General features: G+C 44.1%; 1 protein-coding gene across 6 annotated transcripts in view; it reads left to right on the top strand.

Annotated features, from left to right (window-relative positions):
* MBNL3 (muscleblind like splicing regulator 3) overlaps positions 1 to 19,062 on the top strand; it is an 88,751-nt gene extending 69,689 nt beyond the window's left edge. For 5 of the 6 annotated variants that reach the window (XM_041396345.1, XM_041396343.1, XM_041396347.1 and 2 more), the window contains 4 exons: positions 5,396 to 5,546; positions 9,898 to 9,992; positions 11,409 to 11,482; positions 13,358 to 19,062. In XM_041396345.1, the coding sequence (XP_041252279.1) occupies positions 5,396 to 5,546; positions 9,898 to 9,992; positions 11,409 to 11,465 (303 nt within the window). In that variant the 3' untranslated portion in view covers positions 11,466 to 11,482; positions 13,358 to 19,062. The remainder of the gene's footprint in view (positions 1 to 5,395; positions 5,547 to 9,897; positions 9,993 to 11,408; positions 11,483 to 13,357) is intronic. The other variant, XR_005952053.1, reaches the window with a different exon arrangement.
* Positions 19,063 to 20,424: the final 1,362 nt, after the last annotated feature.

The raw sequence follows: 20,424 nt of genomic DNA, 5'->3' as shown, positions 1-20,424 counted from the left end.
TTACCCAGCCACCCCATGTTGTGCATGCCTCGTCTTTTTAATATATTGTATAACGCGTTCACTTTTTAATTTTTTTTTTCTCTTCGCCTTCCCAAATTGTTGCTCTCTTTTGACACACCTCTGCTTGCTGTTTTTGTTACTGTGCTTGATCCCCCTCCCCGGCCCATTGCCATCATGTGCTCGCTGCCTGCTAATTAAGACTCAGCCAGCTGTCAGATCACTGAAGCGACCGCTCGAGGCAACCTTTGACCTGGTACTTGGACCTTTCACCTTCTCGCTTTGCACGTAACCATCTTAATCTGCATGAAAGCCTTCTGCTCTTGGTCTGTGGTGTTAGTGCCTGGGGAGACTGCCCATCCCAGCCAGAAATGTTCAGTGTGCATTCAGACATGCCAATCCTGTGCCCCACATACCATCCATTAACGTCTGAGCTTTGCCTCCTGAAGTCTAGATGTGTTTTGGAGACAGTGAACAATCTCGGGGGGAGGCAGCTCTGGCTTTTGAAGTGTTTTTCCAAACACTGGCAGCTTTGGAGTCACAAGATGCAATGTTTGATGGAGAATTTAAGAATTTAGCTCAATAGGTCTGCAGTGTGCTCTAAATGCCAGAGGACTGGGTGGTTGCACGACAGATCCAGTGACTTTCCTTTGTATTCCCAACCTCACAGCCTTGCCTGGCAGTGCCATGCTGGTAACTGCCTTGCACAAGAGCATTCTGTGTAATGAACACAACTGAGATTTAGGGGGAAGAGGGCTAAACAGCATCCTCGGGGATCTGTGCTGGGAACTGAAGCAGGTGCAGTGTGGGACTTGACTCATGCATTGGGTAAGCTGGGGAGATGGCTGTTCCTTGAGCTGGCTCTGTCTGTGGTTCATTCCCCAGTGGGATAGTGTCAGCAAAGGGACCTCGCTCTGGGTGTCTTTTGCTTCAGTCTCAAGCATGGAGTCTCCTCCCTGAGCTTCTGCCTAAAAGCTCTTCATATATGCTCTCCTTGGTTGTTTTATGACTCTCAAATAATATGTTTTACTTGGCTTTATGATGCTCATAGTGAGGCAAAAGCCATCCTCACACTGCTGTCAGTCCTGGCTCCTTCCTTTTTACAACACATTTTAAAAGAAAGAGCTCCTGTTGCCCAGCTATAGCAGGGAGAGGGAAGAGTGAACACACAGGAGCTGTGAAACCATCAAGCTGATGTTGCTTCTCATTCCCAGAGCTAGGGAGGAGAAGCTGATCTGCTCCCTTTCCTCTCCAAAGACTTATTTTTTAAGTAGTCAAGAGGCTTCCTTATCAGAGTTTTAGGCAGCAGCAGTAGGAAGCCTTGCTAGTGCCCAGCTTCTGGCAGCAGTGGTGGGATGATGCTGTGAATGACATTGCAGCCTCTCACTTGCTCTGCTCACGGCTGACACAGACACGGCCCCAGAGCCAGCACGGGCAGGACCTGCACAGCTGCCCTCTCCAAGGGCCACCACTGTGAGGAGACACGGTCTGGCAGAGAGTGGGAGAGCCCATAACTGCTCCCCCACTGAACAAACCCTCCACGAGAAGCTGCTTGTTCAAGTCTGACACACGGAAAGGTTTGCAGCCTCTCGTTGGAATATGTCACCTCCTCTGAACCCTTCATGAGTGATCAGAGCATGTATGATCATGTATGAGGAAACTGCTCACTTTGCTTCTGCTGCTTGCCAGGGGACGGGTGCTACCTCTGCCCTCTCTCAGATAATTCTCTTTGTCATGCCTGGCAGCAGAGCCAGCCCCTCCTTGCTGAGTGCAGAAGGGTGAAAGTGTGATCTGGTCCCAGGAGATAGAGATCTGTGGGGAACTTTGAAGTGCAATTAAATTGTTTGTTGCAAAGATTTAATCCAGTTCTTGTCTTGCAGAAAATAACGAGAGGTTTGTTAACCAGCACGTGGGAAATTCTGACTTTAGCATGAAGTGTGTTTTTATCTGTCAGTCTTGCTGAAAAATTGCTTTCCATGCCATGCAGAGAAGTGGCACAAGCCTCTTTGTTCAGATGCTCATTCGAGCAGGAATGTGGCTTTCCCAGCCTAAAAATGGGAGGCTGCCTGGCATTTAATTAGTGGAATTTGTTAGTTTGGATCAGTGCAGGACTATCACATGGATACTGAACTGAGTTAACCCTTTCACTGGTGCAGTTGGCCAGATCCTGTTGCAAATGTTGTCTACCCATGTGTGCACACAAAAACACAGGGAAAAAATAGTCAGGAAAAGTTACTGTCCAAGAGCTGTTGCTGTAGTTGTGGTGGTCAGAGCTTGTCCAGAGGGAAAGCACAAGCAGCTGGATGAGGTAAACTCATCAAGTTCTTTACTAGGAAGATTTAGTCTAATTCCTCTGCTGGAGTGTGACACTGCCTACAGAATTTGGTGGTGAGGAGTTTCTGTTGCCTTTTGTATATTCTGCTTGTGGGATTCTTCAGAATTGAGACATTGTGCAAGAAAAAAATGTAGTATCCCCACAAGCTGCTACAGTTCCTGCAGGTCCTGAGTGATACAAAAATTGTAGCCTGTGTCAAATGAGACACATTTGTTTCGTCCTGTGCCCCTGCCAGCTTCCCCTGCAGAAGCTGTATGGGCCCAGCTTCATCATGTGCAGTTTTAGATGCCTCTTCAAGGCATTGTAGATGGACCTTTCAGTGAGCATTTTCCTGAGACTCTTACCTCAGCACACAGGCTGGAAAAGGGCTGAAGCCAGATTGTTCTGTCTCCTTGGGCCCTCCTACACCTTGGTATCAAAAACTAAAAAAAAAAATTAAAAAAAAATAAAAAAGATCAGTTGGCAGCAGGAGGAGCACATCTTCATGTATTCTGTGTGAACACTCCTGCAGCTGCTGGGGTGGAGGGGTGACCCACAGGGCTGGGTCAAACCAGAAGCAGATCAAGATGGGTTCCACAGAGCCCACGTGGGAGAGCTGGACATCAGGTGGCACAGGAGCTGCTGCAGAGTGCTTGTTTCTTTAGAACACTCTGGAAATATTGCATTTATTTGTTTTTCTCCACCGGGCTGCTGTTGAGGGAGCAACAGTGCGGCTGCCATAGTTCCTTTCTTTCCCTTGCTCCCAAAGGGCTGTAGCAGGTTAGGAGAGAGGGTGATGCTGGAGAGGTGATGGGATAGTCTGATGTGTCTTGACATCCCTGGGGCCTGATGGTGTCTGTATGCTCCCTCTGACTGCAGTGCTGGCCTTGGGAATTGTCCTGTGATGTGCTGGGGCACGACAGCAAGGTCTCAAAGCCTTCAGCTGTTCTGCTTTTGGCACTGCCAGTGTGGGGTTTGGGGTGGTGACAGCCTTTGGCCAAGAAGCAGGGAGTCAAAAGTCCATTATGTGCCTGGCACAATTGCTTTGCTATAATTAGTACATTCTTCTTCTGAGGCAGATTTTGGAAGTGTCTGAAAAGGATTATTTAGCAATTGGGTACCATAAGGAGCATGAGTTTAAGCAGCAAGTTCTTCAGTTGTTCTAAAGCTGTAAAACCTCTGTGATGTATATGAAACTACTCCAGACTGTGTAAGCTGCAGATCTGTCCTGTGCCTGGAGGAACATTCATGTAGCCATCATTAAATAGACAGTTGTAGATAAGAGGCAGATTTAACACAGATACCAATGAAAGCTTTCTTAGAAATGAAAACTCATACATTATCCTAAAATATGGATCTTAAATAAAAGATTTTGGTGTCTGTGTCTGAGAATATTGTCCCATCTTTGACTGCGGTCTTTTGGTAGCAGCCAGAAGAAATCTGGGAAAATGAAATCCTAGTGCTGAGAGTGGATGCCCACTAGCATAGGCAAAGGATGTGTGCATGTCTGAGGGCAGTTTTGCAAATGCGATTTATTCTAATTTTCTTTTTTAATATTTAAACCACCCAAAAGCAACCATGTGAGTAGAGATAGGATGGAGTAATGTTTTGCTTGGAAGTATGTTGCTTAACATTTCTCAGATGAGCAGTCTCCTATAGCAAATTAAAGTGAAACCTGTTTCTAGATGGCGACAAACTGTTGCAAGCTTTCACTTACATTCTGTTGTGTGTTGATCTTCACAATGCTTTAAAATCTCTTTACTTGTGTCCTTCCTTCCGAGTGTTGTGTGTTTGTAGCTTTAACCCTTCATCAGCCAAACCTTCTCCATTACCTGCCATTCATTTGTGAAATATTAAAATAAAAGTAGGAGTGATAACCCTGTTTTTCAGCCATTGCTTTGCTACATGATACAGACTAACAACTAGTCAGAAATGACCTGATTCTGCATGACTTCCACGTGCGTAAATCTCATTGACGTCAATGGGAGTGTTACGTGCTAAAGGACTGCGGGGCACAATTAAAAAGGACCCTTTTCTATCACAATGTGGAGGGAAAAAATGTGGTTTCTTACTTGGGTACAATGAAAAGCTGTAAATCATTAGAAACATTCCTGTCTCTTAAGAACCTGACATACTACTTTGCTGTTGAGACATGCTTGGATGAATGATGAGTAACTCACTGAGAAAAGTTCCTGAGTTGGGCTAATGCTTTTTACCAAGTCTGATCATGAAACAGGTTTGACGGGCTGGAAGAAGCCCGGTGGTGTGATAGAATGAAAAGAAGGGATTTGTCAATGGCTTTTTCCACTGTTAATAATGAGTGAGCAGTATTTGACTGATGGAGGCCACCTTCTGTAAAGTGGGATCTGGTCCAAATCTGCTGGTGGTGGGCTGTGCCTCTGGTGTGAGCAGTGGAGAATCAGGCCTGGTCTTGACCATGTTGCTCAGCCTCTCTACTAACAAGTGGAAATGCATTTTACTGTGAATCTAATGTTATGTGTGTAATTGGCAACAGCTACAGCTTTACCATCTGGACACATGGGTTGGCTGCACAGTGTGCATGCTTCCACACATGCACACATACATGTAGGCAGGTGTTGAACCAGAGACAAGCATCAGGTTTTTTTTTTTTCCATGGCATTTGTTGTTTATACTAATCTTCTTGGGTTTTAAATAGCCATCTACTATATTTTTTCCTGTTTGTTTTGGGGTTTTTAATGCTTGTTGCCTGCAACTGCTCGTTGTAGCATCCTGTCCAGGTGATCACCTCTCCCCTTCCTTTTCCCAGTGCTTTTTTCTCCCTGTGTACCCAAGTCAGTCCTGCTGAAAAGCTCCTTAGCATCCCTCCTCTTTCTGGACTCTGCCCCTCCTCCTGGTGCATTTACTAACTGCTTACCTAGTGAAGCTGTTGTTTCACCTACTACTCGTACTGTGACTTAGCTGCTCTTCTCTTTCCTGTCTCGTTAAGTTGATAGAGTTGCAGGTGATTTGCAGCCAAGACCCTCTGTTATTTATTGCATGCTTGACCTACACCTGGGCCCCTTTATTTACTCCACTTGTCTTTAATGACTCCCTTATCCACAGGCCCTGCCGCCTGGTGCACTTCAACCTTTACCAAAGAGGCCAGCACTTGAAAAAAACAATGGTGCCACCACAGTCTTTAACCCAAGCGTTTTCCACTACCAACAGGCTCTAGCCAACATGCAGTTACAACAGCCTACATTCATCCCTACAGGTAAGTGTCTCCTTGCTTTCCCTTCATCATGGTTGTTTATTTTATGACCTCGGTGTTCAGCTGATGAGCAGTTTTGTAAGAGTCTTTAGCAAAAGAATATTGGTGTATAGTTTCATGTTAAAAATGGATGAAAAATTAACATCTGTTGTTTGAGTTTTTTCCCTTCACCTTCTACAATTTAGAGCTTTTTACATGTAAAGATCCTTCTTCACCCTTTTTGTGTGGTTTGGGGTTTTTTTTAAGCAGTCAAACTAAGAAAAATGTCTGCATGTTTCTTGAATTCCTACTTTCTGTTTTTCCTCCTTATGGTTCAACTAGTTAATCCCAAATTAATTCTTTGACTCTTGCATAGTGCTCTTTTGGACTCATGTTAAAATGTCTGTAGACCTCTGTGCCTGCTCTCTTGAGGCTGTAGGCACCTCCCTGAGCTTGTATCTCACTGACCTACATATTGCAGCAGCTGTGATGTTTATAGAGGGAATGGTTTGTCTTTAGTAAATACAAATTATATAATCCTCTTTAAAGGCATATATTTCCCTCTTCCTTGTCTTTTGACCAGTACAATACCCTAAGCTTTTTAAAAGCAATTTAACTCCCAGCTTTTATTGTACCTTTCAGGTCTCAGAGTTAAATTGAAAGATGCAGTTCAGTAATTCTTATAGAACTGGAAATATTAATGTGGCAGATGTGACTGTCTTCTGACTGGCCAATTAACTGCAGCCAAATGAAAAACAAAACCTGCTTGGAGTGGAAAGTATTATAAGTGGCTGAATTAGAAATATTACATATAGCCCATATTTTAGTATCATTATTATCATTCAGCGTATCATAGGAAAATTAATGTCCTGTTTTGTTAATGTTTAATGCTGTATTTACTTGTCAGATGATACTTACAAAAATGCACAGAGTGTTTCTCTGGGCTGACCCCTGGAGGTGAACACACAGTGGACTTGCACCTTGGCACGGTTGTTCTTTGGAGTCAGGGGAAAAGCTTTAGAGACAATCTGGTCCTGAGGGCCAGGTGGAGTGTGGTCCAGGGAGCAGGGACCTAAACCCTGTGCTCATGTGGCCTCTCTGTTACGAGAGCCCTTGGAAACACTCAGAGCTCAGCAGCTACCAAGATGTTCTTCCAGGGAAGCGGGATCTCATGCGCAGAGGTGGAGCAGTAACCTTTTACTTGTGCTCTGCAAAACATTGGAAAGGCTGGGCTGAGCTGACCTTACCACAGCTCTGCCAGGTGCCAAGTGAAATACTTCTTCAGGAAACACGGACACCTTGGGGAATGCCAAGTCCCCAGCTGGCTACACAGTGCTCTTCCTCAAGGTCGCAGTTGCCAAAGTTGACAGAAGGACAGGCGTTTCTGATGGAGCACCATAAATGAGCTGTGCCCAGCCCTCGCTGCGCGGGGAACCGCGCTCACGGCAATGAAATTACACAAGGGCTGATGCATGACAGGGCTGCTTACTGGCACCTGCTCTGGCTGAAGACATTAATGCTGGGCAGAGCAGCACATTTCCAGTCAGAGGACAGATCTGTGATGAATTTATGTTACAAATCGGGCTCCGGGCTCGGCCTTGGCAGTGCTCAGGAAGGCAAAGCGGAGAGGTGGCACGTCACAGCTCTCACTGTGGGGAGGGGAAGGGAGCTGTTGCTTTTCTTAGTATCTCCTGTTCAGTTGTTGAGAGATCAGCATCATGGGTTGCCATGGCAGGGGGGAGTCAGGCTGTCTCTTGAAAATGGCATCACCACTGCAATTTTTTCGAGTCCAGAAAAATAAATGCCTCTTTCAGCTTAAACCAGAGACTTTGAATCACAGTCCCTGGTTGCGGGAGTAAATTGCTTTTGGAAAGTCAATTTTGACATGAGTGGGACATTCTTCTAAGGGCAATTTGTTTTCTGTTGACACGATCAGAAAGAAATTACCATACCCAATACCCAATATATCCCAAAAAACCCTGATTTCTGGGATCAATCATATAATTTAATACCAAGGTGGGGGGAGTTTATTCTCTACTACCCAAGAATTAAAGAATTAATTTGGTTTGCTATGATCTCTTAAAACTGAGTTTAAACTATTGATGTACCAATATGCAGAATCTGGTTGCATGTGCTTAAATACTGAATGCTGCAAAGAGAATACCTGCTTTTTAGTTAAAGTGATATCTAACACTGAAGCTTCACTAATGAAATATCCCTTTTGTTCATCTTTCCACGCTTCAATGCATGGTGTGCAGGGTCAGTTCTGTGCATGACACCCACTGCAAGCGTTGGTAGGTTTTTCTACACAAACTTCTCAACTTTTCCTAATCTGAAAGAGACTGCAAGTTAGTATGCATCAGTGAGAACCTGGGTGGCTGAGTGGTGTGACTGTCTATCTGCTGTCTTCTTTGAGGCTTAAATGGTTGTATCCCTTTTAATTTCTGTGCAGTGCAGTGTTTCATGTGACTTACAATAAGAGAATCCAAGGTGATGTGTTCCCACCCCTATTTAGTTCCGCTTCAGAGACAAGAATCTGTCACTTAAATGTCTTTACAACCCATTTAAGTAATCTGACACAAGGAAATAGAAGTGGGAGGATCCTGTTGGCTTCTTTTTGTTTTATTTTGTATCAAGCAACAGGCGGACTTAAGTTTGGATTTTTAGTTGTCCTTCTGAGGATATTTTAGGAGACTGGTTTAACAAGGTGCTAAGGAGGGACACATCTGGGGTCAGCCCCTCTGCCAGAGCAGGGTGCTGCTTGTACAGTGAGAGAGGCAGGGTTTGAACCATGGACTGGCTGGAGAGTCGTCTCTGTAGGGCAGTGTTAGGTGTGCAGGTACAGGAGATCATAGGGAGTACCACTGCAGGTGCACGTGGGGTGCAGGGAGGCAGTGAGTACGTGCTCATTAGTGCTGCAGGGATCCACTCTGTTCAGGCTCAGCATCTGGGTCTTGATGAAACCTCTGCAGGCCTTTGAGGACCTTCCCCTCTTGTCTACAGCTGCTGGGCACAGCAGGGCGGGTGAAAGCTGAGCTTTCATCCTCTAGCCAAGGTTATGCAAGACTACCAGCATCCAGGTGTGTGCCTGCTTTAGCCAGAGGGAGAGAGGCAGGAGCCCTGGGTGGGGGTGCAAGGCTTTCCAAGAGCAGGTCTGGAAGCTCTGGCATGAATGGCTAAACACTCTGCTCTTGAACCTGCCTGTAGTACAGGGAGGACACATCGCTTGCATGACGGGGAGCTGAGTCCTTCAAATACAGTTCTGCCTGTTGGAAACCCCAACCCACACGTTCCAACATCTCCTGGCCGGAGCGTGCCCAGCCACAGGCACACGCTCCATCCGTGCTGGGGCTGCCCGTGGCTGCTGGGGTGGAGGGGAAGGCAAGTCTGCTTCCCCACCACATGTTTGTGGGGATGGCTGGGCCTTCCTGCGGGCTCCTCGACCCCACAAACTCCCCGGGTTTGGGGGATGCCCATGTGTGCAGCAGAGCATCCCTTGCAGCACTGTGCTCTGTGGGACATGCAGGTTCAGGAGGCTGCCAAGCTCCCTGCTGCCGTGTTGTCCTTTTGGATGCTCTTCCTGCAAATTGTAGCTGTTCAGATGCATTTGTGTATTTTTCCCCTCTCTGTCCCTTCCCCTCTCCATCCCCCCACCCTGCAAGAGGGGAGTTTTGCCAAACCCTATAGAACGAGGGTGGAAAGGAAGCATGCTGAGTTTGTACGGAGAGAGCTCAGTCTGCCAGCCGCTCGTTTGCCGTGCCTCCAGCTCTGTCCCGTGCCGAAACATTGTCCCTGCTAGAGAGAGGCGAGAAAACCTGGTGAAAGGGCTGCGGCAGCCGCTGCAAAGTGCATCATGTACCTCTGGTTGCTGGCGGGGACGGGGTGGGGAGGGAAGGGGACAAGCTTTCCCAGGCGGGCGGGAGGGTGCGCTTGCCAAAATGTCCCCACCCAAAGGAACGTGCACTGGCTGTGTCTAACTCCCCACGGGTGCGAGCTGACGTGGGCTTTTGCTAGCACACCCATCCTCTCCCCCCTTTGGAAATTTGGCCCTCGGAGTCTAATACATCATTGTTCTGCTTATAAATGTACTAAGTGTTGAGAATGTTTTGGTTTTTTCCTTAATTATAATTGTAATTGGCTTTTCCCCTTCTCTCTTGTTTATTTTTTTTCCCAACGCTGTCTTGCTTTGCACTGTGATTGCATGCTGCGCCCCGATGTGTCCTTCATGACGATGTCACATGGCTTGTTGCTGTGATTCCTGCCACGCCCCCAAATCCACCACATGTTGCCATGGTTACATAAAACCAACCAAACAAACAAAATATATATACGCTCCACCCTCCTGTATGTCGCTTCCATGGTTCCCTTCCGAAAGTGCCCATGATGCACGGTGCTACGCCCACCACTGTGTCTGCAGCAACAACTCCTGCCACCAGCGTCCCCTTCGCTGCAACAGCTACCGCCAATCAGGTTTGGCCCTTTCAATGGCTTTCTTTCACGTGTTCAGATCTCGAGGACCGGGCGAGGGCTGGATCCCGTGCGGGGTCGAGCGCCGTCCCGCCCGGCTCGGCGCAGGCTGGGGCGCGCAGAGGCAGCGTGTGCGTGTGTGAGGCTGGGGATCCGAGAGGGGCCGCTCCTGCCGCCTGCGGGATGGGCGCACGCCCGGCCGGAGCGTAGGGATGGGCGATGGCAGGGGCGCAGGCTCTCCTCCAAAAACACACCTCCCCCCGGGTCCTCAAAAAACGGGCGGTGAGTCTCCCGAGTGTAGAGTCACGCAAGACCTGCAGCACTTCTGCTTTCAGTCTCAAGCAGAAATACCACCCCGAGCATCCTTCCCTGTGGTATTTTGGCTTGTTCTCTCTGGACTGGAAAGTGGAAGCGGAAATACAAAGTGGCCTCCCCCCACCACAAAATTGGATTCTAAAAACTACCCAAAAATCCCCCAAAACCCAAAAGTCGGGGTGAGATCATGAAGTGTAAAGTTTTTTTTATGCCGATAGCATGTCACCCATCCCTACAGAGAGGACTGTGGATGTGCAGTACGTGCCATTGTAGCACTGCCATAAGTGTACAGGATTCCATGCATGTCTGCCGAGCCATAATTCTCTCCAAAACTTTCCTCTGAAGATACTGAGTGTGATGGCTGCTTCTGCACCAGTCCTGAACTGTATATGCACAACCTGTCTTAGTGATGCGTCCTGATAATTTGGTGTGACACAACTTCTCCCAGTTAGACCAGAGACGTTTCAAACACTTTTAAAAAGATATTTCCCCCAGGACTAACTTTAGCATTTTTATTTGTCATGCTCTCAGATTTAGAGCTATTGCAAAGAAATCGGGGTGTCACTTTGCTCTGTAGGAGGCTGTTGTCCATTAAATGCCAGTAATATCTCTGGGGACATCCTCTAGGCTTTTGCTGGTGTGAGGTCATGAGGATTTCAGTAGGAGTTTTGCCTGCATAAGTCCTAGGCAGCGTTTACTGCTCGCAGTAGGAATTGGCAGTCTTTTTCTGTGCTTTGTTGTTATTTTCAGGTAGAGCAGGTCTTACTCAGACTTGTATTGGTCATGAGAGGAAAGCAGAAATTCCTGTGCAGCGTTGCTCTGTGGCTGTGTGAGTCCTGTTTAAGCCAGATAGTTTCAGGGCATTTCTGTTTTACTTGTAGTCTATGGAGTCAAAATCCCAGTACAATCACCAGGTACTCCACAAGGCATCAGTAGTGGTGCAGCTACATTGTACTTAATGGGTAGCAAAATAAAGACTTGGGAGTGGATCCTGTTTTATAAGACACTGATGTACATATTAACCTGATGCTGAAGACAGAATGAGCAGCTCAATCTCAAGGCAATGTTTTAATGTGTTGTGTCCTTTGTTTTTTTTTGCTGTAGATATCCCAGTTATCAGTAGATGAACTGAGTAGCAGCATGTTTGTTTCACAGATGTAGAAGTTCCCGATAGAACAGTAAGTTCCTTTTTGGTATTTCTCTTTATGGTGAATTGTTTTGTACATGGGCAATGCATCCCCTAAACACGGGGCTGGCTCAGGCAGAGGGGCTGAGCCCATGAGAACCCATTGGCCTCATGCTCTTCCAAAGGAATTCAACAGGAATTCAGCTGCTGCAGCACAGACACGGACCAGCCCTGTGGTTTATGATGAGTTTCCTGTGTCTCAAGTGCCTGTGTTGTGGTGGTTGCAGCCTCCCTGTGCATCCCCCAGTCCCATGGCTCTGTTTGCAGGTTGTTCTTGCTCTGCACAGCTCCCAGCTGCCTGCAGATGCCTCAGGGATTTGCAGTGTTGATGGCAAAGACTGTTCAGATAATGAGTCAGCTGAAAAGGTGTAACTTCTCTTTTGCTGTTAGTGACATATTTTCTTTCCTGGGGTAAGCAGGATTGGGTCAGCAGCAGCTGCTGTGCATCTGCAAGGCTGGCTTGGCCTGGGCAGAGCTCTGCTGGTCAGCTGCAGAGAGGGCCTGGCTCGTGGTGGGTTGGAGACCAGAATGAATGTCATAAGCAACATAGTCTTCACCCCACCTGCAGATCCTGGGCTTCCCTAAGATGATAGTTTTCTCTGAGAGGAGTGATGGAGGAATTTGTCCTTGGAGTTAGAGTACTGTTTCACAGCCATAGCAGCAGTGTCATTTTTCCATTGCTTTTCTTTGTGAATTTTAGCTGATGTTCATGAGCTAAAATCTCTGGGTAGTTTTAGTTCGTGACTGTGTTTTTTTACCTCAAGAGAGTAAAGAGCAGTTCAGCCAATTCAACAAGAAGTCTTTCTCAAAGCAGCCATTTAGTATACACAGATATGCAAACCCATTTCTTCCTTAGGTCACATATTACAGGCAAGTCCTTAAATACTGGAAATTAATTTGGCAAGCAATTCAGTAATATCTATTAGCAATCAACAGAAGCTACTTTCTCAGTGGTGGCCCTTATCTCTGCTGACCTTAATCAAATACCATATGTATACATGACCTGCTAACTGTGGCTGTGGACCCTGTTCATGAGGGGTGACACCAAGCTTGTCCACATCAGTGAAAATGTTCAGCTTAGACTGTGCTGCTGTTCCAAATGACAGACATGACATGTTAACCCATTTCCATAACATGTGTAAACCAGCCTGTTCCACCCAATAAGGAGATCGTTTGATTGGAAGAGCTTCTTCTTGAAGTCTTTAAGATTGTTTTCAGCATTTTTTCAGGAGACTCCCTCAGTGGGACTTCGGTAACTGAAACCCTCTCTGCTCTGACAGATGTTTTTCTTTTCCTCCATGGCTGAAGCAGTCCTGGTAGCCAGGATGATTGGTCTAGCTCTGCAGGAGATAAGTTATTGGGTCCTTCAGTGGAAGATTTTCATGAGTGCATCACAAAGGGGCAATTTGCTCCCAGAAAAGGGTCCCCTGAGCACAGGTTTCTGTGTCAGTGTTTTATCTCTGGGCTCAGTTGCCTAAATCCTTAGGATCAGATTTAATGTGACTGTCTAAAGGAAACAAGAGCTAACACAGATCAGGGATTCATTTGGCCCTCTCCTTAGCCACCCTCTACTTGGCATCCCATCCAAAAATGAAGATTGTTATTTGTTCACCTCCCTCTTTCACTATTTGCCCTGTCATTGTGTGAAAGAGAGAGTCATAAGTGCAGATTTAAGAGGATGCCAAGTTTATTATTGGCAAATTCTCCCTACATAAGAAAATTAATGGAATAAAATGTCTGTCTGCAACACACTAATGACAACTTCTTGGGCAACACATTGAGGATGTAAATGTATTAGGATAACTTTTAAAATATAGATGCATTAACTTCTCACTATTTCTTTGTTGTTTTTTTCTTTCCCCTGCAGCAGACCATGTTGAATTTCTGAACAGTAAAATTATGGAGCACCAGGACTTCTTGGTGGGAAGCTGCGCATGGCCTTTCTGTATATATTCCCCTCTTCCCTCTATCATTCTCTACCACCTCTACAGTAAGCCTGTTGCAGCCTACATGTTAACCAAAAACTGATCAATGGGAATGTCAAAAAAAAAAAAAAAAAGAAAAAAAAAAGCACTATAGAAACAATTAACAAACAGCGCTCTGTTATATGAGATATACAAGTAGGAAATTATAATAGACTTTTATAACACATTACTTTAACACACTTAATCATTTTATGACTACCATCATGATAAGTGCATCTGCACAGCGGACTGTTGGTTTACTGTATACTATCGATGGATAAATGTTTGTCTTGTTTTTAAAGTGTTATCTTACTGTTTTGTTTACATCATAGTCTATTGATTTGTTTTAAAGTGTACATCATTATCAAGTATACTCAATACCATTTTTTCATTATTGTTATGTCTTAAGTTTTCATATACTGTAGGTTTTATGGGGTTTTGTTTGTTTTTTACTAAAAATGTTATTGTGGGAAACAGGAATTATGTGCTTGAAAAACACGACACAGAATGTTCTGCCCTTTGCTGGATTTTGCTGTTAATGTCAGCTAAAGTTGCTTATGTTAAATGCTCCTTTTATCATTTAAAACTTGCCTTCAGATAGTCACCAAATTTTTAATACAAGTGATGTGAAAGGACAGCTATCATTTTAGTCCAGTTCAGGGTTCTTCTTTCAATACAATGAGCTGATTCTGGAAACTTTTGGAAAAAAAAAAAAGCCACAAAAGCCCAGGCTCAGTAAGGGGACAGGAACAATTTGCTCAGACAGGGGTAAGCATCAAGGGATTTCTGCAGCTCTGTTGTCCATTGAAGTGCATTCTCAGCTGCAAACGGCGCACAATCTCTCTCGCTGTTCTCGTGGTGCAGTCGAAACAAACAACAAAAAAACGGTGGTGGAGTGAGACAGCTTCAGTTGGGCAAAGCTCATGGCATTGGAGAGGAGCAGGTGCCAGCCGTTGGCTGGGGAGGGCCTGGGGCCGTGGCTCAGCCCAGGCTGGGTAGCACCGAGCCCTGGGGCTTGTCTCCACCAAGCATGCTGAAGCATTTTGGCCTGAAATCTTATATGTGTCTCTTGTTGAAATTTTGTCAGCATGCCCCATTTATTTAATCACTATTTTCCATAAGTGGGTGATTATTTCCCCCGTCCCCGTGATCTCTGGCCCTTTAAAGCAAACACAGCAGTAACAAAGCAGCAAAAAGCTCAGCATAAGCTTTCTGCTGAAGATAAACATTTGTCTTAATGGAGTTCCTGTCGGTCAGTGGATTTATTTGGCACCTTCTACTTGATCAAGAGCAATGTTTGTTGCACAACAAGGGCTAGTTCTCAATACCTCCTTTTCATACGCACGAATAAAACCATTCCAGCCCGTGCACCCTGGACAGCCTTGCCTGTCGTTATGCTGCGTTGCTGAACAATCTGGCTGCAGAAATGCATTTTGGTTGAGGATACTGCCAAATTCATCCCTATCATAGCTCTACAGTATCATTGGCATTATGGAAGAGTGGATTTGCTGCTGTAAATCCACAGACTCCATACAAGGAGAAAGAGAATCGAGCGAGAGGCCAGCTCACAGTGTCTGGAGGGGTGACCACCCCAAGCTCAGAGCGGTCCTGTAGAGTGCCAAATTCAGACAACCAGATTTTCATCTCTTTTCCCAGTTCCTTGGCCTTGGTTAGATATTCCTTGCCCCCCCTTTCTGCAGTATGAGCACAGACAGTTTGCTAGATGTGTATCTCCACGGGCCACAAGTGGTGGGGCACACCCAGGGCGCAGCCTGTGTGCCCCAGGGCCGGCTCTGACCATCTGCCCCTGGAGACTCACTCACAGCCCAAACCTTGGAGAGCCCAGCTCAAGAAGGCCTTGAGGAATCTTTTTGTTCAGTTCAGCAGACTTTGAACCAAACCCTGATAGAAAGGGGAAAAAAAACCATCCCCCCCAAGACCTCCTTTGTGGACCCTGAGTTGTGACAGTCGCTTGTGTCCGTGGATGTTCCCCAGCCATCTGTGCTCACAAGCAGCAGGGTGAAATCAGTGACTCTCATTTGTATTGGCGACCACATACCTGTTCTTTTCACCACTGTGTTTCTGTTTCCCAAAACCATAACATTGTTAGTGGAAAAAGTGGATTTGAGTACTTCCTGTTTGAAATTATTTGTGTATCAAAAATGGGTTTTGCACAACCTGTGCCAGTGCCTCAACAAAGAACAGAGCTGATCTTCTTAAGCCAGAAAGGATGCATTCAAGCTTGTATGGCTTTATGAGTTCAAGGAGGTTGAAATTTTTTCAGTGCTAAATGGATTTTTGTATATCTTGAAACTTTGATGTAACCTCCTATTTTATTTATCGACTTAAACATCTGGCATAGATGTGCATAGAATGTAAACCTAGAATACAGCTGTTTTCATGTCACATTTAAAGCACTGAAAAAAAAAGGCGTTTAAGGATTATTTTTTATTAAAGAGGTCCAATGAGGGATGTTCAGGGTAGTTATATTAGGTGCCACAACAGTTTTTATATTGCTGGCAAATTTAGAGTTAATTTGTAAATGAGTTTAAGGAAAGAAAAGCTTGAAGCACTAAACTTCACCAAATTCAAAACAATCTCGGCAAAAATGCCATTTTGAGGTAGCACTATTTAAACTAGTTGTGCAATGACTTGCTCTAATTTTCTTTGTTCAAGAAAGAAAAGAAAAAAAAAACCAGTCGCCAGACTATAAATTTCCTAAATAGACTATTACAAAGTCACCGAGCTAGTTAGTGACTCTAAACAAATGTCATAAAAGCATGAATATCATCCTTTATTTGACAAGAGATGTATGTAAGTTTGTTTAAATCAATATAATTTTAGTGACATTTTTATAAGCTTCCCACTTTCCATGAACCTATATTTTTTATTTATCCAAAGTTATTTCTCTTTGTCCATTTCTCTCAGCCTTATGCAAACAATATGCAAGAAATGCTGAAACTTGGATAAAACGGGTCATGCAGAGGGAAAATGAAAGCTGAGATTGATCATTTTCACGAAAAAAGGTTGTTAGTAGTTTCAATAAAAAGTACTACTACTAAACTGTAACATAAGCAGACAATAAAAGAGGGATTTAAAATAAAATGGATTCATAAAACTATTAAGATTATTTTTGTTAAATACAGTGTTTTTAGTAATTTGGAACATGACTTCACAATCAGCCGTGTTTTTTAGTTGGAAATTTTTAGCCGATGATTTTTGACTGTGTATTTTTGCATCGCAACGTTCTAGAAGCCGTTACCTCCCCGGGCTGCTCCCGCGCCGCCCCGCTCGGGTCTCCCCGAGGGCCGGCCCGGGGTCCCGCTGCTCCTCCTGTCCCCTGCAGCGGGGACCCCGCGGAGCTGGCACCGGGGCCGGGCGCGCCGCGGTGCCACGGGAGGCCGGAGCGGGACGCCGCGCGCCGGCGTTGTCCTGGGCCGGCAGGAGTGGCGCTAGGACACGCCGGGTACACAAGGATTGAGAAACTGGAGTCCTCGTTTTGTTTATCCCTTGTACATTTCACAGACATGAAAATTGAAAAAGGTGAAATTTATGAGGAAAATCTAATTTCCCATTCCTGTTGAATGGATTTAGTTTGATATTGACCTGATTTTACCATGTGCCTGTTGAAGGCCTTAGAGTATATACTGTATGTTAAAGACTGTAATAACTTTAAAAAAAAAATAGTTGATAGCCTAATCCAAATGTAAATAGAGCTACAACTCATTGTTACTAGGCTACAACGCATTAATTCATGTCATATATTTTCATTTCTCTACCATTAGTTTTTAAGGTTTTCATTATTGCTTTTTTTGATATCTTTAGTAACTAATGACTTTAATTTTGAAGGAGAGTTAGAGAAAGTTTAAAATTTTTAATACATGTATTCAGCCCATTTAGTTATATTCTAAACCAACACTGAAGCATGGTAAGGTATAGAATACAGTCCATAACTAGTTTGTATAGTTTACAGTTTAAGAACAAAATTAACTTTGTATGTAACTCCTACAATGATAGATTCATTGTTAACTAATTATATTAAGTTGTTGTTGCTATGGCAACAAAACTACAACATGGCTACCTTTGTATACATTATTTGTGAAATTTTCACATGTAAATTAAAAGTGATGTGTAACAGTATGAGCTTGTTAAAGGTACAGTTCGATACTGTCAGATAAAGATATGATTGAATATTTTTAAAATCCCAAAGTCCCATGTGAACGCTGAATTTGTGTCTTTAAGGTCACTTTTTCAGTCAAGAAGTTTACAACACATGGATTTAGAGTCAGGTTTTATAGCTTGTAGAAATTGTTGTGTGGCAAGGGTTATTCCACAGTATTTTCACTTCGGAAACACAGCAGCCTGTATTTACAGCGTAGTGACCGGTCTTGCTTTCATTTCACATCCATTCACACGGTGGGAATTCAGAATTAATCAGTTTCAGTACTGTAGCTTTGCCTGCAATTTTCTTTTCTCCAGAAATTGAACACTCACACGATTACGTTACGATCAGGGCTAAATAATTAAGCATATAACTATTTTAATACTAATTTATATTAGCAAAAACTGTACATAAGAAAAAAAATATTGTGGAATGACCCCTTAACAGTGTTGAAGATACAAATATGCTGCAGTTAAACTGATTCAGTTAGTGTACGAATGTGTGAGACACACCTTTTTTGCACTTATGTACATAGTCCACGAAAGAAATCCTTGGAACTTATTTTGAATATAAAAAGTCTGTAATAATACAGGAAAAGTTTGTAAAAGAGATAGGTATTACTAAGGCTTTGAAAAGGAGGAGTTTTTTGCTATAAAACTTATCTGAAAGCATGATGTTGCTTTGCTGTTGTAAAAGCTTTGTAGTTTGCCATAGCTTATTATACAGCAGACTGATAACAGGTCAGCTCCAACCTGCAGCACAGAGAATGGGAAACGGTGTGGAATTAATTAGTAAGGTCACTAGCAAAGATTCAAATTACTTTTTTTAATCAGCCTACATTTTCAAACCCACCCCAGGTCATGTTTCTGATAGGTTGTGTTCTCGGTGAATCCTATTAGGACTGGTAGGTCCATGGCAGCACACACACATTTTTCCTAGCACCTAATCCTATTTCTGTCTTGAAGTGTTTATCTGTGGGAGGTGACTGTCATTGTGGTGAGTGTTTTAAATCCCAGAGTGAATTTGAAATGTCACAACTTCTTGATTTATTTTTTTTAACCTTTTGGGGCAAGGTAACAAAATGGAAGGAGCTGGTGAGCCATAGGTGGGCAGGGATGGGTTGGGATTGTCTGGGAGCAGTTCTTTCTGCTGTGTGACAGCCATGGTGTGATTTGAGAGGCACATGGTGGTGCTGCTGGGACAGGGAGGTGGAGGCTGGTGGCAGTGTGGCCAGCTGGGTGCTCCAGGCTGGGACTAACAGACCCCTTTGAGCTGCCACCACAGGAGAGCAGAGAGCAAAGCCGTGGCCCCTCGGTGAGCAGCCTCTTGTTCCTGTTTGTGTTGGTACTGCTGGGACTCTGCAGTGCTGGGGGATTTTGGAGCAGCTGAAGTGCCTGTGTTGACCCATTTATTTTTGATTAGAACCAGTTTCAGTTTTTGTTGCATTTTTTTGTACAAAACCCAGCCCCAGTTTTGCCTCAGAAAAGTAACTGGTTTTGCCATGGGTCTGGTCCTGACTCGAGCAGTGAGGCAAGTGCCCCAGAGCAGAACTGGTGGGAGGTGGCATCCGATGTGACTGTCACCCTTTGCTGGATGCCCCAGGGCTGGGGGCTGAGCTGTTGCTGCCGAGCCCAAGAGCTGTTCCTTGGCCAGCATTCCCAACCCCTGGCAATGCCAGTGTGTGCCCAGCCAGCCCACTGCACCACGGGGCTGTGCAAGTGGTGGTTTGCTGAATTGGAACAGCCCCAGGGTCTTTAAAATCAGGAAAAATCAGATGTTGCTTCTCTCCGTGGTGTTATGTAATAACCTAGATTTTAATACGAAATAATCAGCTAGTTCAAGCCACCACACGATTATGGCTTCCCTTTGCCATCATCAGTTTCTATAATCAAGTTCTTTCTCGTTTCTAGGATTATGAGAGAAAAATATTTTGCACTATGTGAAATGAATCATAGCTGGTCAAACTTTGTCGGGGTATGAGCATGATCACGACAACACTGCTTAAATCTTTGCTAGTGATCTTTACTGACATCCTCTATCATCAAAAATAACTCTATATGCCTCTCAAAGGAGATATTTAAACATGCAAAATAACACAACTGTTAAATAAAATGAAGTTATTTTTCCAAACACACAACAGAGAGAATTACCTGACACCGAATTACAAGGTTCCAGTTCTTTATTACTGTACACAGATGCTATTTGATAGTGGTGGAAGCCAAATGATTTTGTTGCCATGGCTTTTGTATCCTAGCAGATGAGGGGATGATAAGACCATTCTTAGATCGGATTATGGGAATTTTTTTTTCTTTCCAATTAGCTTTGTTTTAGTTTTTTTTCTTAGATCATGAAAATGAACCGACTCCTCACCCTTTATTACATCACCTGACAAAAGATCACTATTTTTTTTTTATAAATAGAGACTTGTATTTTAGGCAATCACTAAAATCAAAGAGAGAATGTTCTCCTAAATTGTCAATTTTTAATTTAAATATATAAAAACATTTATACTGTACTGTGTAAAGTAGATCTTTGAAGCACATTCTTCTTTTCATAGGCATTTCTGGTAAAACAATGTAAGGGAAACATTAGATATCAATTTAATGGAATAGTTTAGAAAATATATACAAATGATTACACTTAGCCCTGTGGAATTGTAAGAAATTAAAATATCATTGGATCCAGACAGGCGTAGGTTAATGCAGTATTTCAGTTCCATAACAGGATAGTTCATTCCCTCAACTGCTACCAACAGGGTGTACGCTTTGAATTTTATGTTTCTTTTTGCCACATTATATTGCTGTAGTG

Source organism: Onychostruthus taczanowskii, unplaced genomic scaffold, assembly GCF_017590055.1.
Source record: "Onychostruthus taczanowskii isolate IOZ18803 unplaced genomic scaffold, ASM1759005v1 scaffold13, whole genome shotgun sequence".
In the NCBI taxonomy this organism is placed as follows: Eukaryota; Metazoa; Chordata; class Aves; order Passeriformes; family Passeridae; genus Onychostruthus; species Onychostruthus taczanowskii.
Note: the sequence above shows the minus strand (reverse complement) of the source record. Positions and strands in the feature narration are given on the sequence as shown.